At 56.8% G+C, this 25,363-nt stretch overlaps 3 protein-coding genes across 5 annotated transcripts; all 3 read left to right on the forward strand.

Moving 5' to 3' along the window:
• Positions 1 to 77: 77 nt before the first annotated feature.
• On the forward strand, positions 78 to 10,073 carry P4HB (prolyl 4-hydroxylase subunit beta). The gene is made up of 11 exons (XM_019981029.2): positions 78 to 289; positions 1,371 to 1,577; positions 2,933 to 3,066; positions 3,201 to 3,338; positions 6,937 to 7,041; positions 7,214 to 7,339; positions 7,523 to 7,723; positions 7,842 to 7,962; positions 8,046 to 8,227; positions 8,313 to 8,399; positions 9,157 to 10,073. The coding sequence occupies exons 1-11, from the start codon at positions 139 to 141 to the stop codon at positions 9,235 to 9,237; spliced, it is 1,533 nt and encodes a 510-aa protein (XP_019836588.2). The 5' UTR covers positions 78 to 138; the 3' UTR covers positions 9,238 to 10,073.
• A 4,556-nt stretch (positions 10,074 to 14,629) lies between these two features.
• Positions 14,630 to 15,833, forward strand: PPP1R27 (protein phosphatase 1 regulatory subunit 27). Its single transcript, XM_019982324.2, has 3 exons — positions 14,630 to 14,964; positions 15,044 to 15,194; positions 15,477 to 15,833. Exons 1-3 carry the CDS (start codon positions 14,775 to 14,777, stop codon positions 15,598 to 15,600), a joined length of 465 nt encoding a protein of 154 aa, XP_019837883.1. The 5' UTR covers positions 14,630 to 14,774; the 3' UTR covers positions 15,601 to 15,833.
• Positions 15,834 to 16,199: 366 nt separating this feature from the next.
• Positions 16,200 to 24,171, forward strand: MCRIP1 (MAPK regulated corepressor interacting protein 1). Of its 3 annotated transcripts, none has more exons than XM_070773895.1 (5): positions 16,200 to 16,259; positions 22,099 to 22,154; positions 22,237 to 22,355; positions 22,982 to 23,083; positions 23,268 to 24,171. In XM_070773895.1, exons 2-5 carry the CDS (start codon positions 22,147 to 22,149, stop codon positions 23,330 to 23,332), a joined length of 294 nt encoding a protein of 97 aa, XP_070629996.1. In that variant the 5' UTR covers positions 16,200 to 16,259; positions 22,099 to 22,146; the 3' UTR covers positions 23,333 to 24,171. The 3 variants fall into 3 exon arrangements, with proteins under 3 accessions (XP_070629996.1, XP_019837392.1, XP_019837391.1); XM_019981833.2 differs by lacking the exon at positions 16,200 to 16,259 and adding an exon at positions 16,325 to 16,620; XM_019981832.2 differs by lacking the exon at positions 16,200 to 16,259 and adding an exon at positions 16,687 to 21,829.
• Positions 24,172 to 25,363: the final 1,192 nt, after the last annotated feature.

Here is a 25,363-nt window from a genome sequence, read left to right on the forward strand (position 1 = left end):
GACCCCCCAGGCCAATCGGAGGTGGGCACGGGCGGGCGCGCGCGCGGCGGCCGGACTTATAAGAGCAGGACGGGCGGCGCGCGCTCTCGTGGCCTGCTGTCCTGGCGGCGCCAACTGAAGCGCCGCGTCTGTGCCGACATGCTGCGCCGCGCTCTGCTCTGCCTGGCCCTGACCGCGCTATTCCGCGCGGGTGCCGGCGCCCCCGACGAGGAGGACCACGTCCTGGTGCTCCATAAGGGCAACTTCGACGAGGCGCTGGCGGCCCACAAGTACCTGCTGGTGGAGTTCTGTGAGTGCCTCCAGCTCGTCCATCCGTCCGGGCCGGGCCTCGCGGCCACTCGCGGGATAGAAACGAAGCAGGGACAGAGGAGGGAGCAGGGGCACCGGGGTGGACTGGGGGACGGAGAGGGGCTGGAGGATGGGGGACCTGGGCGCACTTCCCCACGCTTCCTTCCCTGGCCCCGCCAGAGATGAGTTGGAGTCTAAAGGGGTGTCAGCGGGCCACCCCTAGACGCGCTGACTTCTATCCCCTGGAGAGGCCCATCTGTAAGCGGAAACAGCTCACAGACTTGCTGTCAGCGTCCCTACGCTGCCCGCGTCCTGGGGGCATCCCTCGTGCCCAGCTGGACCTTGATATGATGACCGAGGGCAGACATCCTGGATGTGCCTTTGTGCCTGACGTCCACATGGCAGGATCCCTCTGTTAGCCTAAGGAAAGTAGGGTCGACTCTATGAACTGCCACAAATACGAAGGACTATGCAAGGGGTAGCCTCCGAATTGCTCACCTGGACCAGTTCCCGGAGAGCACTGCCCCTGCCCACACCACCGTTCACCAGGGACAGCTGTCTTCTGATGAACAGTGTTGCCCACCAGAATCCAAAACCTTTGTTTGTGTTCGTAAGTGTATGAGCCCTGACTATCTCAGGTGGAAATCTTAGGCCCAACATAGCCACTAACCTGAGTTGAGAGAGAATCTAAAGAACTTGTGTTAGATGTGAGTCTCTGGCTGGTGTTCTCAGATGTGTGTCTCATAGTTATGACTCGTCAGTAAATATACAGCAGCCATGGCTTTAGCTTTAGCTTCTTAATTTCTCTGGTTCCAAAAGGGAAATTCTAGGACCCGACTGCATTAACTGCCTACAGGTAGTAGGAAGTTATTAACCATTGAAGATGAGGGAGAGTAGGAACCAGTGGTTTGTCTTTCGTACCCCCTGTCTAATACTGCTCAAGAGCATCCACAGCCCCTGCATTCAGAGGGGTTATCCTGGTGCAGAAATAAAGATTTCACGGAGGGCGGTACCAAAGGAAAAGGGAAGGGAGGCGGTGGAGTGGGTCGGTGCTGCTTTCTAGGTCTTGCTTTCTCTCCCAGACGCCCCATGGTGCGGCCACTGCAAGGCTCTGGCCCCGGAGTATGCCAAAGCAGCTGGGAAGCTGAAGGCAGAAGGTTCTGAGATCAGACTGGCCAAGGTGGATGCCACTGAAGAGTCTGACCTGGCCCAGCAGTATGGTGTCCGAGGCTACCCCACCATCAAGTTCTTCAAGAATGGAGACACAGCTTCCCCCAAAGAGTACACAGGTGAGAACGCGGCGCTGTCCTTTCCTTGCCAGTAGACAGGGTCTTGGAAGATAACAGGTATGGAGGAGAAGTTGTTCTCCGACTGGGTTCTAGGGTCTAGTTCAGCCTCAGGGTTGTGTGAGGAACGTTCTGTCAAGTGGAGAGGGTCATCCCACAAGGTGGCTAGCCGGCTGAAGTTGGTCCTTAGGTTGACCAGTATGGGGGTCGGGGGAGGCTGAGCAAGTGGAACAACACGTTTCAGCCTTTGCTCACTCTCTCGTGTGCCTGCCACCAGGGCAGGTGTGAGGGCCTTTCACAGAGGAGGGGCAGACAGAGATCAGCGGGTACCAAGCTGGGGCTTGTGGCGGTCGTGGTAGAGCTCAAATCCAAGCCTAGCTGCACCGGCCCCTCCCTCATTTGCTGCTCAGCCGCCGCCTCTGTGTAGCCCAGTCGGTACCGGTGACAAAAGGGGAATCTTTGTCTGTGAAACTGGTTCTGTGGCTTATCCGCACGAATCCTTTAGAGCAGCCCGTCTTGTTCATTCTGACATCAGCTCTGATCTCAGTAGGCTGCTGTTCTGTTGCTCCCACTTTTACTTGGGTTCACTTTTGGAATGGGAGTGCCATATGCAGAATTAACCACAATCCTGTCACTAACACTGAGGTCTTGTAGATGAGAAAACTCTTTTTGACTCCTCCTGTAACTGATAGCACAGCTTTTATTAATTTTAGGCAGAGTCCTTTTAAATGTGAGATTTGGCAACCCTATTCCAAGTCAGACTATGTAGTCACACAAGGGGATAAAGGGCAACTGGTCTCAGTCTTGGGAGGAGCAGATTTTTTCCTTCTCGTTTGATCTGCCGTGATGGTGTACCTGGGCTGATCTCTTCTCCTGCCAGTCCAGGAGGTGTGTAGGTTGAGGACACCTGACCAGTCTGGGTGCACGAGGCAGCAGAGCCCAACCTGCTTTTTCAGGGGAAAGCTAGTCTCGAGGCTGTCTTGCTAAGCAGCCCTTTCTTCCAACCCTACCACATCGCTAAATAAGACGAAGCCTGGTGTGAGACCACTTGGGGTAAAGTACTCATGTGTTTAGTGAATTTAAATATCAAGGAAAATTTACAAGATGCAAAAGTGATTTATGATCTGTTATCCAGAGGTCACTGTTGCCTTCCCTTTCTTTAAACACATCCACAGTTTCCCATATACACATACAAGCCTTTTTAACCTTGGAATTCGGGTAGGTATGTAGACAAGATTCCTTTCCTTACGGCAAGGTGATGTTTTGCTCTGGTTTTGGCAGAGAGCTTGGATAAGGATAGGTGGGGAGGGTGGGTGCATCCCCGATATCAAGTGGACCCTGCCTGTGTTTGGGCACAGCTGGCCGAGAAGCGGATGATATCGTGAACTGGCTGAAGAAGCGCACGGGCCCCGCTGCCAGCACGCTGTCCGACGGGGCTGCTGCAGAGGCCTTGGTGGAGTCCAGTGAGGTGGCCGTCATTGGCTTCTTCAAGGTAGAGGCTCGTTAACTTCACCCTGGGTCTTCCTCCCACCTGCCATGACCTGGGCACTGTGGTGTCCCCCATTGCTGACCAGGGCAGGGGTCCTCAGTGTTGGGACGGTGGTCACCTCTGCTTCTTCTCTCCAGGACGTGGAGTCGGACTCTGCAAAGCAGTTCTTGTTGGCAGCAGAGGCCATTGATGACATCCCCTTCGGGATCACATCTAACAGCGATGTGTTCTCCAAATACCAGCTGGACAAGGATGGGGTTGTCCTCTTTAAGAAGGTGAGTGCGGGGACTTCCCTGCTGGTCCAGTGGTTAACTCTCTCAGCTCCCAAAGCAGGGGGCCCAGGTTTGATCCCTGGTCAGGGAACTAGATCCCACATGTTGCAACTAAGACCTGGTGCAGCCAAATAAATATTAAAAAAAAAAAAAAAAGAAGGTGAGTGCGCTCCCCCCTCTCCGGGGTGGGGAGTTGAAGTTCCGGGCCTTTGAGGACCTTGCCCAGGTGGCGCTGGCTGCTGGACTGCGGCCCGCCTGTTATCAGGGCCCGTTTTGCAACGTCAGGTAGTAGGAGCCTCTTAGACTGTGGCCTTCAGCCCTTCTGCTGTGGGCCCTATGTCCAGCTTCTGTGTTGGCCCCATTGTGATGTTTTATGCAAGCCAAGTAGCTTCAGAGAATTAGCTTTTTAAAGGAAAGCTGTGGTGAGACAGACGTGATAAAGTTTAGCGTTTTAACCACTTTGAAGTTTTCGGTGGCATTAATTACGTTCGTGGTAACGTGCAGCTGTCACTTCTGTTTCCACGGTGGGGTATTAATGGCATGTGTTCCCACTCTGTTGCAGAGCTGGGCCTTTAGGCTTCTGCAGGCTCCCCTGGCCCCATGTCTGTTATGCTTGGTCATGAAGGGGCCGTGTGTCTCTTGACTTCTCTGCACTCTTGCTAGGACACAGCTGGGATTGGTGTTTGTGCACAGCAGTTGGTGGGTGATCGGGGTCTCTTTTTTATCTTAGCCACCAGATAGTGGGTCTGGGGCTGGCCAAGCATGCGTGCCCTTGGGACACAGCTGTCCCTGGATTGGGTAAGAGTGGAGGAGGAGGGAAGGCTATGACGGGGGGAGCTGGCGCTGGAGCTGCATCTTCAGGGAGAGGGGCTAGGCCTTGGACTCCTGTCCTGTTTTGTTCCCAGGGTTAGAAGGTAGTTGTAGCATTACAGCAAAGTGGTGAACTGAGTGATCAGAAAGGACACAGTGTTGGGGGGCCCAGCCTCCCCACTGTGTGCACTCCTGGGTGGGGCACTGCTGAGCCTCTAGCATCTGGGCTAGGGAGGGCAGCACTCCCAGGTGCTCTGGGTTCTGGGGTAGCTTGCTTTCAGCTATTTCTGAAGTCCTTTCCTCTTCCTCAAAACAAGAGGTATTATATACATTCTCTTCACTCAGTAGCCATCCTCACCCCATCCCTTAAAGGGAACAGAATTGCTAAATTAGTTAATTGTCTTCCCAAAGGTTCCCAGGAAACTGTTACTAACAGCTGATTAGGAGAAGACCCAGCCAAGTTGGATGGAGTTGAGTGGAATGAAGGTCCTGGGGGCCTTGAATAGAATGTCTTGGGTGCGTCCTACAGTCCTGGGTGAAGGATGGGGAGATTCAGGCCTGTGGCGCTTGCAAACCCCTTTTCATCAACTTGATCCACACCGTCCTTTTCTATTACTCTTGAGATCTGGAGTGGCACTTGTCACACTGGATTGATGCTGGTTCTGGTGATCACATGTCCTTGAAGGTTAAAAAGGATGATTCTTTGTTCTACAAACACTGTAGTCATGGTTGCTCATCTCTTCTCGGCCTCAAGTCTCTGGTATCTACGCGGGGAGAAGGGGAACAGTGAGGGGGGCTTCCCTCTTCCACTTGCTGGCTTCTGGCAGCCATGCTGGAATGTCATGCTGCCTTGGGCAGTTGTGAGCCTGGCAGAGCCCATGGGCTTTGTGCTGAGGAGTCAGTTGGGGTCACAACTGCAGTCGGGCAGACAGCTCTACGGATGGGAGGAAGAAGGTGCAGATTCCCCTCGGCCCACTGTCCCCATTCTCCGCCTTTAGTGTTGCTTCAGGCTGTTTGCCGAGTTCCTGAGTGTGAGCAGGGTCTTCTGTGTGGGCAGCCTTGAGAGATGGGGCTCCCAAGAATGGCCAGCTGCCACTTGCAGCTCTGAGTCCGAGTCCCAGCTTGGGTCTGCTTGGACCACTGGTTCGAGAGCTGATCGTCCTGTGTCTTTGTTTGGTGTTTACTTTGTTTTTCTCTTTCATCTTAGAAGCCAGGGGCTTAAGAGTGGGGGTGGGGCCTTATTTTTGTGACATTTTCATTGCAGCCTGGTGGGGTGGCTTCTGCCCAGGGCCCCAAGACCTCCTGTGGCTGTCCCCAGATACATAAGGGCTGTTTGCTGTTTGTTTTTCACCAAAGGAGACACTGAACACAGTGTAACGTGGCATCATTACCTCGACCAAGGTCGTGTCTCAGTAGAGACACGGCGGTTTTGGGGGAGCAGGGATGGCTGTCTGCCTCTTAACGGGAGATCTGCTTTATGCCTGATGGAGCCTGGCCGTGGCCAGCCTCTTGCCTCCATGTCCTTCTTGTCTCTCTGCACCTTCCCATCACGGGTGTGGGGAAGGCAGAGCCAGCTTCAGCTAGTGGGGTGGGAATGGGAAGTGGCTAGTTACTTTGGGAAAATGCAGAGGGAAATGGCCGGGCAGGGAAGGTGAGTGATTTCTCTCTGTAGGTCCCATCTGAGTTCACACAGGTGACGGGAGGCTCACTGACCAGCCGCACAGGCTGAGGCACCGCTCGGCCTCCTCGCAGGGAGCTGTGTCTGCCCACCCATCTGGAGCTGGGACCACACCTCTCAGCTCTATGGCCGCAGCCTTTGCTTTTCATGGCTCCAGGACTTTGAAACTCTTTTTTAATAGATTATTGGAGCTCCCAAAGACCTTTTTTTTTGGTGTGGAATACCTACCTATTTTTATTGTGTTAGACATGTTAGAACTGAGAAATAAAAAAAAAAAACCCTGTTCGTTCTAAAATAACAATAATACATATTACATGTTATCAAAAGAGATGTTTTGGGGGGGAATTCCCTGATGGTCCAGTGGTTAGGAATCCATCTGGGATTCAGTCTCTGGTCGGGGAACTGAGATCCCACAAGCTGCATGGTGTGGCCAAAAAAATAAATAAACATTTTTATGAAAATTTTTTCCCAGTGTTTTCATGGCCAGAGTGGTGGTTTAGATTTCTGTTGGTCTCTAATGTTTGTCCGAACAGAGGACAGCTGGGTTTTCCTGTTTACCTTCAGTCTGACGCAGTGTCACACGCCGTACTACATACTCTGGGGGGGAATGCATGACAGGGCACCTGCCGTCTGAGCGTGGTTGTGAAAATCGGTCTGACCTTGCGGCCGCCCTGGAAGGGCCTTGGGTCCGCAGGGGTGAGGCCCACATTTGGAGGGCCGCAGTTTTGGGGACTTGACAATGAGGGAGTCCCCTGGCACCCCACCCAGGACATGGGGCTCTCATGGCTTGTCAGGACCGTGCCGGGCACGGTCTGAGCCAGCTGCTGCGGTCTCAGCCTGCGGGAGGCTGCCTGCCGGTGTTCATGGGAGCCTTTGTGCACTGCTGGTGACCTCACTGTGGCTAGTGCCCAGAGGGTGTGTCCAGCAGCCATCAGCTGGTTTGCTTTGGATGGAGACGTGTGTCCTGCCGGCCTCCCCCCCGCCCCCCAACTGCTGTCACAACCCAGACAGGAAACTGAGGCTGTAGACTGCCTTCCTGGCCATGGTCAGCTGGCCAGGGCCACAGGGGGCTTTGTGGAGAGCCTTGGCACCCACGCCTTTCTCTGTCCACAGTTTGACGAAGGCCGGAACAACTTTGAGGGGGAGGTCACCAAAGAAAAGCTTCTGGACTTCATCAAGCACAACCAGTTGCCCCTGGTCATTGAGTTCACCGAGCAGGTGTGTCTCTGTTGCTGATCTTGCCCCAGGTGGGGAGGGTCCTGATGTTTGGTCCTGGGGACCCTGACTTACAGAGACCAGGTGTGTGGTGGCCTTGGGGCCAAGGAGAGAATAGCCCGTGTCGATAGCTTGGTTTGTGTCCCAGACCAAGTAACCTGTGTTTCCAACGCAGACAGCCCCGAAGATCTTCGGAGGGGAAATCAAGACTCACATCCTGCTGTTCCTGCCGAAAAGCGTGTCTGACTATGAGGGCAAGCTGAGCAACTTCAAAAAAGCGGCTGAGAGCTTCAAGGGCAAGGTGTGTGCTCCCTGTGGCCCGCAAGCTGCTCAGCACCCCTGGATCAAAGGCTGATCAGAGGGTTCCTCCTGCCTTGGGACAGCCTGTTTTAGTGTGGGGTCCCAGTTGTTGGGGAGTGGGCAGCAGGGAAGTCTAGGGAGCCCTCATTGTGCAGTGCCATCAACATGCCTTTTCTCTCCCAAGATCCTGTTTATCTTCATCGACAGCGACCACACTGACAACCAGCGCATCCTGGAATTCTTCGGCCTAAAGAAAGAGGAGTGCCCGGCCGTGCGCCTCATCACGCTGGAGGAGGAGATGACCAAATATAAGCCAGAGTCAGATGAGCTGACGGCAGAGAAGATCACCGAGTTCTGCCACCGCTTCCTGGAGGGCAAGATTAAGGTGCGGACCTTGTCTGGGGTCAGGGTGCTGAGGATCCTTGGGGCGCACAGAGCAACTAGGTGGCAGAGGGGTCCCCAGGCAACTGTGTGTGCCTGACTCTTCTCTACTCACCCTCTAGCCCCACCTGATGAGCCAGGAGCTGCCTGACGACTGGGACAAGCAGCCTGTCAAAGTGCTGGTTGGGAAGAACTTTGAAGAGGTTGCTTTTGATGAGAAAAAGAACGTCTTTGTAGAGTTCTGTAAGTGAAGCCCTCCACTCCTCTGGGCTTGCTGGGGCGGGGTACTTCCCAGCCCAGCGAGATGCAGAACAGCTTTCTTTCAGATGCCCCGTGGTGCGGTCACTGCAAGCAGCTGGCCCCCATCTGGGATAAGCTGGGAGAGACGTACAAGGACCACGAGAACATAGTCATCGCCAAGATGGACTCCACGGCCAACGAGGTGGAGGCGGTGAAAGTGCACAGCTTCCCCACGCTCAAGTTCTTCCCCGCCAGCGCCGACAGGACGGTGCGCCCACCACTGAGGGGAGTGCGGAGGAGTTGGGGGGCTGTCGGGGGGACCGCATCTCACATTTCATCCCCGCTTCTTACAGGTCATCGACTACAATGGGGAGCGGACACTGGATGGTTTTAAGAAGTTCCTGGAGAGTGGTGGCCAGGATGGGGCCGGAGATGATGACGTAAGTAGTCATTGGACCTGGCGGGCTGTGGGGCGTGCTGCCACGCAGTGCTGCACGGGGTGGGGTGTGAGATCGGAAGGGTCTTTAGGCGCCACTGTTTGCTCAGGAACCTTCGCAGGCACATCTAGCATGTTCTCTGTCAGCTGAGGTGCTCTGCCCAGCGTGAGCTCGGCCCTCTCTACATCAGCTGGGGGGAGTGGAGGGGATAGCAGAAGTGCATTTGGGCCAAGAGGGTGGGGCTGGGTCGGGTGGTGGAGGGAATGGTCAGTTCAGGCCACAGGGTCCGCCCGGAAGTGCAGCGATGTGGGACGAGGGGCAGACCGGCTGCAGGGTGCAGTGGGGGCAGTGAGGACCGCCAGGGCCGAGTGCGCTGCTGGGATTGGTGGGCTGTCACCAGCCCCTTGAACTCTAGGACTTGAGGGGTGGACATGACACACCAGTGGCTCCCTGCTCAGTCTTCATACTTGTGCCATGGATGGAGTAGGCCCAAGTACTCACCCGCTTGACAGCATGGGGTGAACTCCCAGAGCACCAGTTCTCCTTCCACCCTATATTGTGGGCAGGAGCCCCCATGCCTCACTGTCGTCCAGAAGCCACCCCACACATCTGCGCATCTGCTCATAGAGACCAAAGGTGGCTGCTTGTGTCTGAGCGCCAGACTGGTCCCTAGTCCTTGGCATGGTCCCTAGTCCATGGCCTCAGCAAGCTGGCCCAGCCTGGACTACTCACAACCCTTCCTTTCCATCATATGTCCCAGGATCTAGAAGATCTTGAAGAAGCAGAAGAGCCTGATCTGGAGGAAGATGATGATCAAAAAGCTGTGAAAGATGAACTGTAACGCAGAGAGCCAGACCTGGGCACCAAACCCGGCACCTCCCAGTGGGCTGCACACCCAGCAGCACAGCCTCCAGACGCCCGCAGACCCTCCCAGCGAGGGAGCGTCGATTGGAAATGCAGGGAACTTTTCTGAAGCCACACTTCACTCTACCACACGTGCAAATCTAAACCCGTCTTCCTTTGCTTTTCAACTTTTGGAAAAGGGTTTATTTCCAGGCCAGCCCAGCCCAGCCCATCTTGGTGGGCCTTTTTTTTTAAATCGTGATGTACTTTTTTTGTACATGGTTTTGTCCAGAGTGCTCGCTAAAATGTTTTGGACTCTCACGCTGGCAATGTCTCTCATTCCTGTTAGGTTTATACTATCACTTTAAAAAAATTCCGTCTGTGGGATTTTTAGACATTTTTGGACGTCAGGGTGTGTGCTCCACCTTGGCCAGGCCTCCCTGGGACTCCTGCCCTCTGTGGGGCAGAACCAGGCAAGGCTGGACGGGTCCCTCACCTCATGCGGTATTGCCATGGTGGAGCGTGGCTCCTGCATCATTTGATTAAATGGAGACTTTCCGGTCTCTGTCACAGGCCGCTCCCCAACCATGAGTGGAGGGTGTGGCTGGGCCCAGGACAAGCCCAGCAGCCCCCTCCTTCCCCAAGCCAGGGTCCTTATTGCTCTGTGATGTCCAGGGTGGCCTGAGGCCTGTGCCAGGCAGAACCGGGACCCTTCGTTTCCAGGCTGGGAGACAGCCAAGGATGCTTGAGCTGAATCACATGTTGACAGTTCTTCAGGCATTTCTACCACAATATTGGAATTGGACACATTGGCCAAATAAAGTTAAAATTTTCTGCCTTTTGTCGTCTCTGCCTTACAACTTCTAGGCACGGGGATGGGGGTTGGAATTCCGACATTCTAGGGAGAGGAGGTGAGCTTGGGGCTGCTCTTGTTGAGCCATCTCATTTTTTTTGGAGTGTGGCAGACACCCAGAAGCATGTACACATCCCATGGGCGTGGAGCTGTCACTGCGTGGAGCTGATCCCACGTGTAACCTAGTGCACGTGGTCGGGGTAGGGGAGGGCTGCCTCCTGGCCCTACTCCTGTGCTATCCAGCTGGGGGTCTGCAGCTTTACCTGCTGTGGGCACCCAATGGTCACAGCACGGATTCTGCCAACATGCCACGTCAGGACATGACAGCAAGGGGAGCACAGGTCTGTTGTGCAAGAGTATCCCCAGCCCCTGCAGCCTAGAGCCACTGCAGCTTTGGATGAGAAATCGGGGGCATTCAGACTTCAAGATTGCTGTACTCAGAGACTACCCTGGTGGTCCAGTGGCTAAGACTGAGCTCCCAAGGCAGGCAGCCTGGGTTTGATCCCTGGAGAGGGAACTAGATCCCACAAGCCACAACTAAGAGATCCTGCCTGCTCCAACTAGAGTCCAGCACAGCTGGAATAAATAAAAATAATTTTTAAGTGCTGTGCTCATCACTAGACCTTTGTGTAAAAAAGAATCTGATGTAAAAAGCCAATCTCTTAGTTTTTAAAATGTAATTTGACTCCTTAGAGCCTCTGCTCATGCATAGTTTGTATAAGGAAAAGTAGTTCAGCTGACCTTTCCTTCCCCCTGCCCCCCCAGACTAAAAAACCAAAACTCAAAAACCATGACTCAAAGCTGTCATCCTGGCTACAGTGGCTGATGGCACCTGAACCTGGACTGGGGACACGTCTTGGGCCTTGGCGTTCCACGAGGGCTCTGAGTGGGACATCCACAGGGGCCAGTGGGGCTCAGGTGGGCATCAGTGCCCAGCCAGGGCACCCCTGCCCAGGGCAGGGTTTCCTGTCTGTTCTGTGCACATGTCTGTAGGCACAGTGGGACATTGATGTCATTCTTGGAGGGAACAGGGGTGGAGACCCAGCCCACTTTGGGAGGTCAAGAACAGCAAATGTGGCTAGGTCTCCAAGGAGCCCAGGCTGTCATTCCACATGCTCCATCAGTCCCTCCAATGTGCTGCCCGAGTAGGAAGGATGCGTGCCTTATGCAATTTGCAGCCTCTAGTTCTGATGCGGCCAGGGCCTTGGAGATGGCTGGGGCATATCTGGCAGACGTGACTGTGAGACTTGCTATGAATGTGGTTCCCTCGGTGGTCTCAGTCTGCGGGGAGGTGTGTGTGTGTTATTTCCCCCATGACCACAGCTACATTCCAGCCAGAGGCCTGTGTGTCTGTGCCCTCAAACCCCAGGGCTGCTCCCTTCTCCTACCTGGGCATGTGTTCAGCTGGTGTTCAGCAACAACCTGGCGTTAGCACCTTGGGCAGCAGCAGCTAAGCCCCGGCTTGTCCACACACTCCCGTCATCTGAGTACTGCTCCCCAGCTCAGCGCACAGCGTGGCTCCCTTCCCTGGTTCTCAGGTGGCCTGTGCTGGGGCTGTTCCAGGGTCTGTGTGCGTTGTGCCTCAGTCCAGTCCTGCTGACATGGTGAGACATGTATTCGCAAAGTAGTGAGCTTGGGCACTTGGAGGCTCTGTGGGAGATTTCCGGGGAGATGTTAGCCCTGCTCTCCAAAATGGGAGAGGGTTCCCAGAGGTACATGTGTGGATTCTGGAGAAGGGGATCCAGGATGGGCCGAGAGCAGGGCTGTCTGGAGTCCCAGCTGCGAGGGGCGGGCTATGCCCAATGATGGACGCTGGTGACCCCGCTGAGCAGCTCCGCAGAGCCTGGCCCTCCACGCAGAAAGTTTGGGAGCAGGCACTGCTGCCCAGAGCACGTCGTCATGTCATGTGCTCCTAGCAGGGGGAGTGAGTCACCGATACCTTTCCCCTTTTGCCCAGGCAGCTGATTAGCACATTCCTGGGTCTGGGATTGCTGGGAGGTGGCGGTTGGAGTCCCAGACCAGGCAGGGCTGGTGGATTAGCAAGGTAACTTTGTGGGCTCTGGGGTAGGCAGTCAGGGCTTAACAGCCTAGGGCGTCCCAATCTCTCTCTTCCTCTCTCCAGGTGGCAGGAAGCGGTTGGCCTGGAACCTAAAAAGCAGCTGCTGGGCCTGTGTACTGGACCCTGAAGGTCTGGCTTCGGCATCTGCCAAGAGGCGGCTGAGTGGGCCCGCCCAGACTCCCCTCCAGGCCCCTGGCTTATTTTCTACTGGAGGCAGACCTCTCTGCTAGTTGAGTTTCCTCGGACTTTTCAAAGTGAGCGTTTTCCATTAACTGTTTTGGTTTAAATCAGTTCTCCTGAAAGCAGAATGTTCAAGTTGTGCAAACCAGGTCACTTGACAAGTTCACACGGGCAGAGGCTCAGGGACAAAGCTGTGTATATACAAGTTTGGTGGTGGTGTGGCTGTGTGAATAGCAGGTTAGACTGCTCATGGCTGGCTTCTGCCAAAAGTTGCTACAGGCTGTGTCCATGGCTTTGAGGACATGTTTCCCAAGTTGTCACCAGAATGCCTTTCAGGCATCTGTCCCTTCTCTGATCCAAATATCCAAACAGAAACCCCAAAGCCCAGATCCTGAGCTCTCTCAGCTCACCTCTAGCAGGATAAAGTGGGAGGGTCCTTCTTGGGGTCACTAGTTAGGCCCACCCTGATGGTTTGCCTTATCTGGCCTGAGGCCTGTCACTGGCGGGAAACACCAGGCTGTTGGTGGCAGCTTCTTCATCCAAAGTTCTTTCATTTGATCCTCTGAGCAGGGCAGGCAGACAGAACTTTCCACAACAGCAGAAAAGGCAATCTTCACATCAAAGGAAAGTTCTATCTCTGTGTACAGCATGGTACTCTGTCTCTGGGCTTCGTGTAAACTGCTGATAGAAACTGTAGCTGCTCGTAAGTGACACAAGTGACCAAGAGTTAGGATCACCCAGCACTACACTCTGAGCCCAAAATACAGGAGCCCTGGGAACCACCCCTCCCTTGGGGCCCCGCGGGGCCGGGGCCGGTGGAGTTTCTCAGGGAACATCAGCGGCAGAGGCAGGAGGAGAAAGCCCAGCAGGGCAGTGCAGTGTTTTCTGCAGCACTTGGCCCAGGGCTTTGCACCTGGAGTGTTGATGAATTTGTTGATTTTGTTGAAACGAGATCAACATGGTGGTACAAGGGCTTCTCATAACCAAGTTCCTGCCCCCACTACAGACTGCTGGCCCATCTCCAGCATCCAGGTCTTTAGTGACTGCCTGGAGGATCTTGCCAGCATTAGGGGCCAAACTGCGCCCCTCAATATTTATACGCTGAAGTGTTAACTCCCCGTACTCCAGCATGTGACCTTATTTGGAAATGGAGTCGCTGTAGATGTAACTGGTTAAGATGAGGTCAAACTGGAGTAGGGTGGGCCCTACTCCCTGGACACCAGGAGGCTGGTATCCTTATTAAAAGGAGAAATTTGGACTTCTCTGGTGGCCCAGTGGTTAAGAAACTGCCTCCCAATGCAGGAGACACAGGTGCAACCTCTGCTCTGGGAAGATTTCACATGCAGAGGGGCAAATAAGCCCCGTAAACCACAACTATCAAGCCCATGCGTTCTAGAGCCCATGCTCTGCAATGAGAAGCCTCTGCAATGAGAAGCCTGTCCACCACAATGAACAGTAGCCGTCGCTCACTGCAACTAGAGAAAGCCAGCGAGCAGCAACAGAGACCCAGTGAAGCCAAAAATACATAAATAAAACTTAAAAAATAATTTTTTTTAATAATATTTATTTGGTTGCACCGGGTCCTCGTTGTGGCACGTGGTATCTTCTATTTCCTTGCAGCATGCAGGATCTTTCCTCGCGGCATGTGGGATCTAGTTCTCTGACCAGGGATAAACCCAGCCACCTGCATTGGGAGCAGGGAGTCTTAGCCACGGGACCACCAGGGAAGTTCTGCACTTTGATTCTAATCTGGGAGGTTTCCAAGCAGAAGGGCAGTGCCACTGAAGCCCACGTTTTGGGAACACTGCCCTGAGAGTGATACAAGCCATGACAGAAAGTGACAAATGACAGGGAGATGGGTTGGGCTGGGCCTTCTTCTGTACAGCTTCTCCTGTGCTTCCTCAGGTGTGGGGAAGCATCCCCTTGCCTTCCCAGTGGGCAGAGGTAGCTGTGCTTACCACGTATCATGCCCTTCTCCCCAAGTTCTCCATATGGAGGGAGACCCTGGTCCTCAATGACCTTGGTTATCTGTCCACCTTGCTTATGGGCCTTGCCCTTCTAGTGCTTCTCCTGCCCTCTGTCAAGCACCTTCGAGGTCCAGTTATGGGGCAGAGAGCAGTAGCCAGGAAGGATCTGACCCCTTTGGCCAGGCACAGCGACAGGTGGGCTGAAAGATGAACCACTAAACATGATCCTGAGGGCAGGGCTGGAGCGGCTCAGTTTCAGCCCCTCGGGTGCGAGCATGACTGCGCAGCTTTATATAGCTCTGCCGGCCCTATATAAGAAGAAGGTGCCCTGGCCAACGGGAGCACGGAGAGCACTGTGGCAGCAGTGCTGGAGGTCACCGTCAGTCAGAAGAGCCTGCACACAGTTCGGGTCCGTGCACCTTCCTTCCCTGAGCAGGAGGGTCCCCACAGGGGTGGCCCAAACCATAGCTGCCAGGATGCCCAGCAGAACAGCCCGCTATGCCCGCTACAGCCCAAGGCAGCGGCGCCGGAGGCTCCTGGCTGATCGCAGCGTACGCTTCCCTAATGACGTCCTGTTCTTGGACCACATCCGCCAGGGCGACCTGGAGCAGGTGGGGCGCTTCATCCGGACTCGGAAAGTCTCCCTGGACACCATCTACCCCTCAGGTGAGTGCCTGCGGGGCCAGTGAGGCTCTGTGGGGTGGCAGGGGAAGGCCTGAGCCTTGACCTCTCCTGTCCTGTCCAGGCCTGGCTGCCCTTCATGAAGCGGTGCTTTCTGGAAACCTTGAGTGTGTGAAGCTGCTAGTCAAATACGGGGCAGACATTCATCAGCGAGACGAGACAGGCTGGACACCCCTGCACATCGCGTGCAGTGACGGATACCCTGATATAGCCAGGTGAGAGGGTGGCCTCTAGGATGTAGTCCCCCCAAAAGGTGGCCCTGCTAGTGTACCTAAAAACTCTAAGGGCTTCTGAAATTTCCTTTCTGTCCTGTTGCCTCCCAAGAGCAAACTGCAAAAGTTAGCGAAACTTCCAAAGGGTCGGTTTCTTTCTCCTCACCTCACCTGGCAAGAGAAAAAACAGGTAGATCTCAGAACCGCAGGCTGCTACCTTCAGGCAGGGGTGAGCATTCTCCGGGCCACGTTCTCTCCTCAACCAGGGCTGCCCTTTGCACTCAGGTACCTCATTTCCCTGGGGGCAGACAGAGAAGCGGCGAACGACGATGGAGATCTGCCTTCAGACCTCATTGACCCGGAATTCAAGGACTTGGTGGAGCTATTCAAAGGGACTAAGATGGACTGAGGCCAGCCCTGCCCTCCCAGGGCGCTAGCCCTGCCTGGAGAAGTCAGGTGCCCATCTCCCCCGGATGCCAGGATTGCCCCACCAGCGGGGCTATGGGCCGGCCAGACTGGCCAGGACCCCACACCTGGGCAAAACCCCTCCCCTCTCCCAACCCGCGGCCTGGCTTTTTCTTCGGGTGAAAAACTTTTTTTTATTGCTATACTTTTTACTTTTTCAATAAACGTGGTTCCTAAGCCCGTGGTGATGGCCTGATTACTGGGGACCGTCCTGTCCCAGTCTTTCGGCTCCGTCTGCTCTGGTGGTCAGCGGCCAACCGCCGTCCACTCTGGTCTGGGGATCCGGCAGTGTCGGAGCAAGGAGCTAGAGTCTCGCGGCTCCCGACCACCGGTCCCTGCCGTCCATCGATCCCGCTACCCCCAGGCCCTGTCTGTCCCAGAACCCCGACCCCGCCGACCCAGGAGACTGTCCTCGACATCCCTCGACCCCGGGTGGCACGAAGTCTAAGAACCCCTCTGACCCCAGCCTCTCGGCCCCAGGCCTCAGTCTCCGCCCCTCCGCGGGCCCGCGGTCACGTGACCTGCGCCAGTGCGCATGCGCGGCGGCGACACGTCACTTCCGGCCGGGCCCCTGGCAGCGGCGGCGGCGGCCGAGAGGGCGAGGTGAGGCGGTAGCGGCGGGGGCGGGGCGGGCGCGGCCCGGACCCGCCCTGGCGCGGCGGCCGCGAGGGGAGGGCCCCGGGCTGGGTCGCGGGGTTCCCGGCCCGCCGCGGCGGAGGCTAGGGAGGGCCACGGCGAGGCGGGGCGTGCCCGCGAGGCAAGGGGCTCAGAGGGAGTAGCGGGCCGCCGTTCTCCGTCGCTGAAGCTGCCGCCGCCTCGTCGCCCGGGGAGCAGCCCTGACGATGCTTCCTGACCGCGAAGCGCGGCCGGCCGGGTTCCCGCGGTTCGCCCTCCGCCGCCGTCCCGTGTATCCCACGCTCCTGGTCTCTGAGCTGGGCGAGGCAGTGTCAGGGGAGGGAAGGGGGTAAGAGGCTGCCATTCCTCCGGGAGCTCACCGGAACCCCGGGGGATGCCGGGGTGGGCGGGGACCGCCATGGGGAGGCCGCGAACGAAGCAACCCAGGTTTGTGAGAAACTTCAGGTAACGCGGAGGCGCACAAGTCGTATCCCCTACCTGCCTCCTAGGAAGACTTCCCAGAGAAGATGGTCATGAGCCGGGCCCCCAGGGCCAGGGCGACGACTTTGGGCAGATGGGGCATTTTGAGCAAAAGCCTTTGGGGTGTCAGGGGGAGTGTCCAGAGCTTTTAGAAAGCAGTGCGGGTGGGGAGGGAAGGGTCAGGCCCCAAGTCTTGAAGGAGAAGGCTTGATTTGGGGTGAGTGGAAGGGCTGGTGAGATTGCCAAGTGAGGAAGGAGGGGAATGCATACATTGGGGTTTGTTGCTTGGGAGGGAAGCTGCTGCTATCACCAAGGAAAGAGGGAGAGGGGTGGTGCAGTGCTTAGAGGCTTCGCCTGCGTCTTTTCAAGGGTCGCCAGGCCCATTTGGTATCTAAAACAGCAGTGTCCTGCTTGAGTGGTAGATTGCCTTCTAAAAGTCTCATTGGTGGAAACGGCTGTTGAGAACCCCACAGACACAGAATATGAAGGGGAGGTGGAGTCTTGAAAATTTTGAGTACCTATCAAAAATTTTAAAGTAACACAGAGTGGTTGCAATTGCATCATTGATTCTAACTCCGGAATATCCATTGTCATTTTTGCAGACAACAGAATATCATATCACCCCCTGCCTTTACACATATGGCTGTATGTGGGGAAAGAGTTAAGACTGGCAGTCTGGAGACTGGGCTTTGGGCTCCCTTCCCTGCATTCCTCCTCACTGGAGGTCTCTGAAGCCCTTTCTTCCCCATGAAAGAGCAAGGTGCTATATAGATCCATCCAGGAAGAGTCCCTCCCTGTCTCTTAGCAGAACCACATTGGTGCCAGGGGTCTGGAACCTGCCAGGGGTACAAACAAAGGCAGAGGCAGTCTCTGGGGTGCTCAGGGCAGCTCAGCCATCCTAGTCTAGCCCTGATTTCTGTGGCCTGGGAGGCCGAGAGGTTGGGAGTCTCTTGGGGCCCAGATCCCACTCTGCTGAGTGGCAGGTTTCTCATCTGCTAAACCTCCAAAGTGGGGTTTATTGGTGTTCTCCCTGGCTCAGTGCAATGGCTGCTCCACAGCTGGCCCTTGGCTGCTGCCCCTCCACACTGGGTCATATGTTTGTGGGTCTACGCCATGCCTGAGGAAACTCTGCGTTCAGTTTGCCCAAGGCTGTCCTGGCTTGCACTTCATAATCAAGAGCAGCCCTTTTATGCTCAGAAATGCCCAGTTGGATGATACATTCCTTCTATGATTGCCCCGTCCACTGTCTCGTTGGATAAGCAGCCACAGAGATTTTGTTTGAGGTTGTGGCTTCATGTGGCTGTACTTGGGTCCCTTTGAGCAGGAAGGCCTGGTGAACATTCTTGGGGGTTGTTTTGGCTCAGATGGGGATTCCATGGCCCATAGAGGGAAGGGACGCTGCCCAGAGCAGCGATGGATGACCCTCAGTCACGGAGTGGTTCTGGACTCTGCCGGGTGCTGAGCGGGTAGCCCGCTGGCTGCTATGGGCTAGGCTGTTGTGGACAACAGTCAAGGCCTGTGGAGTACACCAGGGGACTTTGTGTGGTTCTCTGTGACTCTGGAAGCAGCAGAGCTGGCTCTCTGGCTCAGACTGTGATTGGGAAGGGCTGGGGGCCCAGTAGCTGGTGACACTCACACCTGGTGAATTAGATTATGGCCAGACTGAGGGCTTGATGGCAATAGAAGGCCCTGGTACTGTCTGAGTGGGGAGTGACTTGGGTGGGGGCAGGTTTTGGGAAGATCATGCTGGCTTCACGTGTACCAGGGATGGAGAAGGGTAGTGCAGGGTACTGTCCCGACATGGATTGGAGAGTGGGCAGTGGATGTCGGACCAGGAGTGGGTGGGAATGGGAAGAAGTAACTGAAGAGCACATACACGTAGGTGGAGGCTTGGGGTCTGTGGCCTGAGGGAAAGCTCTTTGCATCATCAGATCTGAGACCTCAGTAGTGTGAGCTGGGCCTCACAAGCTCCACCGAGCATGAAAAAACGGTGCTAACCTTTGTGCTGGCGATTGCCAGATACAGCCTGATTTCAAAGCTATTAAAAGGGTAAAAAAGTTTCTCAGAGTTGATGGGATGTAGTGAGGTTTTGAGCTCCAGTCTTCAGGAAATAATTGTCCCTGATAATCATGGTAAACAAAAGTCGGCAAGCAAACAAGAGGAGGGAGATGTTTGCAGAAGTGGACACTCCCTCCCCGCTGGCCAGAGGGACTGGAAACTCCAACCTCAGGGGATTCTCGTGGCCTACTGGGCCTTTTTAGGTGTCCCTGGCGCTTTTCCAGGCGTGCCACTCTCCCCAGCCTGCTGGTTGCCTGGCTCCTCTGCAGTCGCCTCTGTAGAGGCCCTGCTCAGCACTTTGCTCAGACAGTAAATGTGCTCGAGTTTCCCTTTGCTTCATCACACACACTACCGTCAGCCCAGGCCTCGCACCTCTCTTCACAGCCAGTTGCCAGGCACAGGCAGTCTTGGCCGAAGGTCCCACTCCTCCCCGTGCTGCACCGAGCCCCTTCCTGCTGGGTCATTGGAGGTTTTGTCATGGTGGCTCAGAGGCCACCTCTCTGCCCTGGCCTTCCTTGAGTCCAACTGCCTTTTAGACATCTCCTCCCTGACCTTGTTTTGTCTCCCTTGTCCACGCCTTTGCGGCTCGGCCCTCTCCACTGGACAGCCATGTGTTCCCAGGCTTCTGTTTTTAGCATCAGTGGTATGATTCGCCCGCCATTGCCATGGCTCATACTTGTAGCTGTCACCTTCCAGGGCGGAAACAGGCCCAGTGTATATGGGCCCCTTTCAGTGGTTCTTCCCTCGGCACAGACAAGTGCTGTTTCTCTGGTTGTTCCTGTGCACCTCTTGGTAGCCACCAGGCCCTTTCCTTTGGGTACATCCTGGAACTGGAATGGCTGTCACGGAGCATGCATATTTGTTAGATTTTTCCAGGAAATTTCCTTTGGGGTCAGCATGGGGGGCCCAACTCCTTGGAGGAGGTGATGAAGGTGGGTGAGTGAGTGCAGCTCACTGTCCCTCTGTCTTCAGGGGAGCAGCAGGCCCTGGCCTCACGGGAAGCTGCTGGTATACTCAGGTGAAGCCTTGGTTTCCCTGCATCCCGCAGGAGGCAGGGTATCCACGGGGGTGGGGCAGGGCCAGCCCAAGGTCCTAAGGAGAAAGGCCCCTGGAGGGAGGCCAAGCTGCTGGGAGAAGACGGAGGACTCGGGGGTTCCTCACGAGTAGGTACCAGCTGGTAGGACACAGGCCATTAAAGACAGACCTGGTTGGGTGTGACTTCCCCCATCGAGAGGAGGCAGACAATAACTCCTTTTTAAAAAGTCCTTTTACTCATTCTTCAAGTCCTGAGGACATGAGAGCCTGCTGGTGTCTTGCCCCTGGCCAAGGTACTTCCTGGCCGCTCTGTCCAGGGCACCAGAAACCTCGTTAACTCAAGTAGCACATCTTTGTGGGCAGGTGCCCAATGACAGGTACACAGCTCCTCAGCTTGTGGGCCATTCTAGCCTCTGGTCAGGAAGCACAGAGTAGGGGCAGCGAGGGATGGGTTCCCACTGTGGAGACCGAATGCTCCAGGGGCCTGGGGCCCAGGCCTTGGGAATGCAGAGACCAAGGGGAGCAGGTGAGGCGCTCAGAGAACCAGAGCCATGTATGCGTGTGCATGTGTGCAGTCGGGGCAATGGGAGCTGGAAGGGGCTGGCCTCTGAGTTAGGCCTGAGACTGAAAGGGGGCCTTGGACCAAAGTCAGGCACCCATAAAGGCCAGACAGCCCTCAGGCTGTGACCAGAGGAGGCCAAGGCCGAGGCTGCCCTGGAAAGAAGCAGCCCTGGAGATGGGCAAAGCTGGGAAGGCAGGTACCCTGAAGAAGTGGCCCCCGAGGTCTGAGAGGACAGACTGCAGGAGGGATGAGGGGCCTGGGTAGGAGGGGCCAGCCTGGGTTGGGCTGGGGCTGGCTGATCCTCCAGGCGCCTCCCTCCTGTTGCTTAATTGAAGCCTCCCACTTCATTGCACTGCCAACAGCCCCTTGAGACGTGAGTGTTCTTGAGCCCCTTCCGTGTCCCCAGGGCACCCTCAGGCCAGAGAGGGCTTTCCCTCTGTGCTCTGGTGTCTGTGGGACTGGCATCTGGACAGGAGAATCATAGGCAGTGAGATCCCGCGAGTCCAAAAAGGGAGAAGTCCCTTTGTGAGGAGCAGGGCCCCTCTCCTGGGAGGGCATAGGCTTCTATGTGCCCCCCAGGAAGCTGGCTTTGTGCTCTGTCATTACTACCTCAGCTTGTGGCCTGTTTTACCTGTGCAGATTTTTTTTCCCCAGCTGGGCTGTGCAGCATGTGTGATCTCAGTTCCCCTACCAGGGATCGAAAGCATAGCCTCTGCAATGGGAGCAGAGTGTCAACCCCTGGACTGCTAGGGAAGTCCCCCTGTGCGGGTGTTTAAATGCCAAAGGAACCAGAGAGGAAGTGTCCACTGGGTCTCATCTTCCAGGCTCTTCAGGAGGGGCTGTGGCTGAGCATTCTGGGGCCCCCAGGCTCCAGGGGCGGGGGAGGGGAGGCACTTGTGCTCACAGGCCCTTCCCAGGCTTCCCCCATCCCCCAACACCTGGGGTTGGCCTCCTCTGGGGCAAGGCCAGGCCTGGGACTAGCCCTGTGCAACTAGCTTCCTCACCCTGCGGTGCATGTCCTCAGCCAGAGAGGGGACTTTGTCCAATTGGGCAGTTTTGAGAGTGAGTCTAAAAATAGACCCCCATCCAGGGCTGTCTGGTTCCTGGGCTGAGAGAGCCTGTAAACAGGACACACCCCAGAGTCTCGGTCACTAGGATTGGCCTGATGGCTTCCTCCAGGCTCACAGTCCTCCCCCAGCCCTCCTGTCACACCCTGGGGACCAGGAAGCCGGGCAGGCACTTTTCCCATTGGGAAGCACATCCCCATTTTACAGATAGGAAACTGAGGCTCAGTGGAGACAAGATCCTAGGCCCTGCAGGCCGTGAGGGCACTGGACGACTGTGGGCCTTTCCTGCAGCCCCGCGCTCTGTTAGCAGTGGTGTTCTGAGACTTGGAATATCAACAGGGCTTCCCGACCCTGGGGTAGGTGTGTTCCCTGGGCCGCGGTGGTCCAAGTGCGGGGTCCACTGGAGCTCAAGCTGCTCTGACTCGGGCCTGTTGGTGGCCCCTGGCCAAGGGTACTGAACCTTTAGCCAGCTGGATTGTGGCTCGACCCTGTCTACTGGAAGGCAGGGAGACCACAGTTAAAGGGAAGAGGCAAATGCCCCCACGCCCTTCCCATCCCTGGACCCCTTCTGGAGAGGGTGGCAGGGTGGCCTCTATCCCACTATGTCATGAGGCTTCCCTTCCAGAGGCCGAGGGGATCCGGCAGTGGAGTGCGAGGACCAGACGCCCCAGCGATGACCAGGTGGGTCTTAGGTAGTGGCGTTACCTCCAGGTGTGGGGGGTCCTGCCCTGTAGCCCCTCCTCACGGGCCGGGCTCCCCCCAGTTCCCCCGTCTCCAGGGTCGTCTACAACGGCAAGAGGAACAGTAGCCCCCGCTCTCCCCCCAACAGCAGCGAGATCTTCACCCCGGCCCACGAGGAGAATGTGCGCTTCATTTATGAAGGTACACGGAGTGTCCGCAGCCAGCCCCCCCGAGCCCCTCCTCCCCTGAACTCCTGTGGGGTGTGGAGACCCAGTTCTGGTCATGGGTGTGCATGGTCAGCACTGTGGTGGTCCTGACAGGCAACACCCCAGAAGAGGCAATGTTTGGAATCAGTGGTGTTTGCTGGGGAAGAGGGGGGCCATGGAAGATGGCGCACCCTGGGGAGCCTGGGGTGTCTTGGAAGTGGTGTGGTGGAGGTGTGAGCACGTGTGCACAGCATTTGTGCTGGGAGGTGGGGGGTGGAGGACATGGGAAAGATGGGCACCCGCCTGGAGGAAGTGCTGTACCCTAGTGGGTTTCATAAGCCTCTGTGACTGGAGTTCTGGTCATGGTACCATGAGGCCAGAAGGGGCGTGGCTTGGGCAGGGCTCCTCGAGGGAGCAGGGTATGTTGAGGACAACTTCAGGTTAGGAGCAGGCTGGACTCGGGGGCCAGAAACTGTTGAAGTGGGAGTTTGGGCTCGGGGGGCCTATGGGGCCACTCAGAGGGGAGGGATAGGGCAGGAGCGGGTGCCGTCTGCTTGGACACTGACGGGGCCGGATGGCAGGCCCCGGGGTAGGGGCCCTGACCACCCCTGCTTCCTGCAGCCTGGCAGGGTGTGGAGCGGGACCTGCGGAGCCAGATGTCGGGCAGCGAGCGGGGCCTGGTGGAGGAGTACGTGGAGAAGGTCCCTAACCCCAGCCTGAAGAGTAAGTGGGGCTGCCCTGGGCAGGAGGGGCCGACCAGGGGGCAGGAAGGCCCACCCACCTGCTGCTTCCAAGCCAGCCTGGTGGGGTGGCCTGGGTCCCAGGGCTTTCAGAGGCGAGGGCAGGACAAGGGACAGACCCTCCCTCTCCACCTGCACCCACCACTGACCATTCTGTCCCTTGGCAGCCTTCAAGCCCATCGACCTGAGCGACCTGAAGCGCCGGAACACGCAGGACGCCAAGAAGTCCTAAGGCGCGCCAGTGCCCCTCCCTTGGCCTCCGGGAGATCTGGGTGCAGCCTGCTGCTGGCCGCCTCCTCTCCTGTGGGCTCAGCTCCTGGGAGGGGGAGGGGGCCTTGCTCCCAGTGGGCTGAAAATCCCGGGACCAGGACAGGCATGATTGATGGCCAAGGCCTGCCCCTCCTCCCCGAGCCTCTCCTTTCCTCTCGGGGGATCTCAGGTTACCCCCGTCCCTAGGAGGGCCTCGGCCCTGCCAGCCCGTGCCCACCCCGGGCCTGGCTGGACCTTTGGAGCTGCTGGTCCTGCCTGCCCCCAGGGCCTCGACCCTGATTCTTGTCGCCTTCTCCTGCCCCCACCCCCAACCCCTGGGCACTTCCAGGATCAGGAGGGAGATGAGGGGCCTTTGTTATCTCCTGTGCTGTGGGACTGGGCTGGTTTTGTCCTGAAGTGGCCAGGAGCCAGGACAGGGTGGTCCCAGCCACACCCAGCATGGGTCCCTCACCGACCCCTGCTGCATCTGTGCCCGGGGCACGGGGAGCGTCTGACCCCCCACCCCACTGTCCAGCCTGGCCCTTTCCTTCCTTGTCAGCTTTAGGATGACACCAGCTCTCCAGGCCTGGCACACTGCTGGGTGCCCCCTCCAAGGGTTCTAGGCAGCCAGGTCTGGCTCACCCTTAGGAAGGGGCGTGGGGCTGGCCTGAGCTGACGAGGCTACCCAGTGGGTCCTGCTCTGTGTGGTGAGTTGGGAGGGTCTTCAGGGCCATTTTTTTTCTTCCTGTGCCCTCCAGATTCAAGTGTCTGACTGGAACCTGAAGACCAGTAAATAAAGGTGGGGTGGCATTGGCTTGGCAACTTGGTCTGTGAGGCCCCTATCTTGGCTGCCCACACAGGTCTGGAAGTCCAAGGCCCAGAAGTTCCGTCTGATCCCTGGGCTCCACCAGGGGGCTTGGGCTTCTGGAGGGCAGTGGGAGGTGGACGTGGGGGCCCTGGAGGTAACACATCCTCAGCAGCACTGGGCCCTTGAGGGGTGGCCTGTCTGCTGTCCAGGGAGGGTGGCTGCTGGACTTGGAGAGCCCCAGTGCACTTGACCTTCAGATCTGGACGTAGCCCTGGCGGACAAGCCAAACCGGAATTTATTTCGGGAACAGCCCTTTCCTGTTAAGAGTATTCTGGGGCTCCAGTGGCCCCACAGGTGGCTCTGGGAGACGTCTTCTCCTGGAGGGGGTTCCCCAGGGATGAGGGTGCAGGAAGGATGGTTCATGCAATAAGCAGCAGCCAGTGGGCGTTGGCTGGTGCCAGGCCCTGAGCCAATTTCCTGTAACCACACAGGCCTGTTTGCTCCCCAGGGACCTATGGGGCATCCTGCCAAGGGTTTGAGTGCCTGCTGGGCTGGGTCACCCACACAGCCCCTGTGCTTGTGGCTGGAAGGAGGTGGGTGTGGCCTGGCTGGGGTTCAGGGCCCTGTGGCCAGAGGCTGGGCACACGGGCACAGGTACCCTTCACCCAGCATGTCCAAGACCACTGAGGATGGGGTGATGGTCAGCCAGCAGAGATCCCCCGTTGGAGAAGGGGAGGGGTGGGCCTGAACCTAGCCAGGCCACTGCTGCACGTGGCATTGAGCAAGCTGCTGAGTCTCGAAGCCTGTTTCCTGAAGTGGAGGTTAGCACCTTCCTCTGGTGGCTGCCGAGTATTAGGGCCTGCTGCCGCGACAGTCACCTCATGGATGCTCTTGACAGGGCCCTGGACCCACAAGACTGCGGGGGCCTGGATGTCTGCCCCCTTGCAGCCACGACCCTGGCCTTGCTGTGACTGGGGCATGTAACACTGCTGTCCTGCCTGTTTCCCATTTTAAGTGAGGTTTGGGCTGTGGTGACTGGAAGGCCTTCCCCTGAAGGGGTGTTCAGGCCCCCTGGCAGCACACTGGAAACATCTAATATGTTGCATTGGTTAAAAATTGACTTGACTTTGCTCTCAGCCCTCTCTGGGTCACTCGTCCCTCCTGTGGAGTTGGAAAGTGGGAATGGTGGCACACCGGGCCCCCAGC

Source organism: Bos indicus, chromosome 19, assembly GCF_029378745.1.
Source record: "Bos indicus isolate NIAB-ARS_2022 breed Sahiwal x Tharparkar chromosome 19, NIAB-ARS_B.indTharparkar_mat_pri_1.0, whole genome shotgun sequence".
Lineage (NCBI taxonomy): Eukaryota > Metazoa > Chordata > Mammalia > Artiodactyla > Bovidae > Bos > Bos indicus.

Bases quoted from the DNA above. Each gene is read 5' to 3' on its own strand.
- P4HB (XM_019981029.2), top strand. From the start codon at position 139: ATGCTGCGCCGCGCTCTGCTCTGCCTGGCCCTGACCGCGCTATTCCGC. The intron at 3,339-6,936 runs GTGAGTGCGGGG...CTCTGTCCACAG, and splicing joins GGGTTGTCCTCTTTAAGAAG to TTTGACGAAGGCCGGAACAA. The intron at 8,228-8,312 runs GTGCGCCCACCA...CGCTTCTTACAG, and splicing joins CCGCCAGCGCCGACAGGACG to GTCATCGACTACAATGGGGA.
- PPP1R27 (XM_019982324.2), top strand. From the start codon at position 14,775: ATGCCCAGCAGAACAGCCCGCTATGCCCGCTACAGCCCAAGGCAGCGG. The intron at 14,965-15,043 runs GTGAGTGCCTGC...TGTCCTGTCCAG, and splicing joins GGACACCATCTACCCCTCAG to GCCTGGCTGCCCTTCATGAA. The intron at 15,195-15,476 runs GTGAGAGGGTGG...CTTTGCACTCAG, and splicing joins GGATACCCTGATATAGCCAG to GTACCTCATTTCCCTGGGGG.
- MCRIP1 (XM_019981832.2), top strand. From the start codon at position 21,572: ATGGCTTCCTCCAGGCTCACAGTCCTCCCCCAGCCCTCCTGTCACACC. The intron at 22,155-22,236 runs GTGGGTCTTAGG...GGCTCCCCCCAG, and splicing joins GACGCCCCAGCGATGACCAG to TTCCCCCGTCTCCAGGGTCG. The intron at 23,084-23,267 runs GTAAGTGGGGCT...GTCCCTTGGCAG, and splicing joins CCCTAACCCCAGCCTGAAGA to CCTTCAAGCCCATCGACCTG.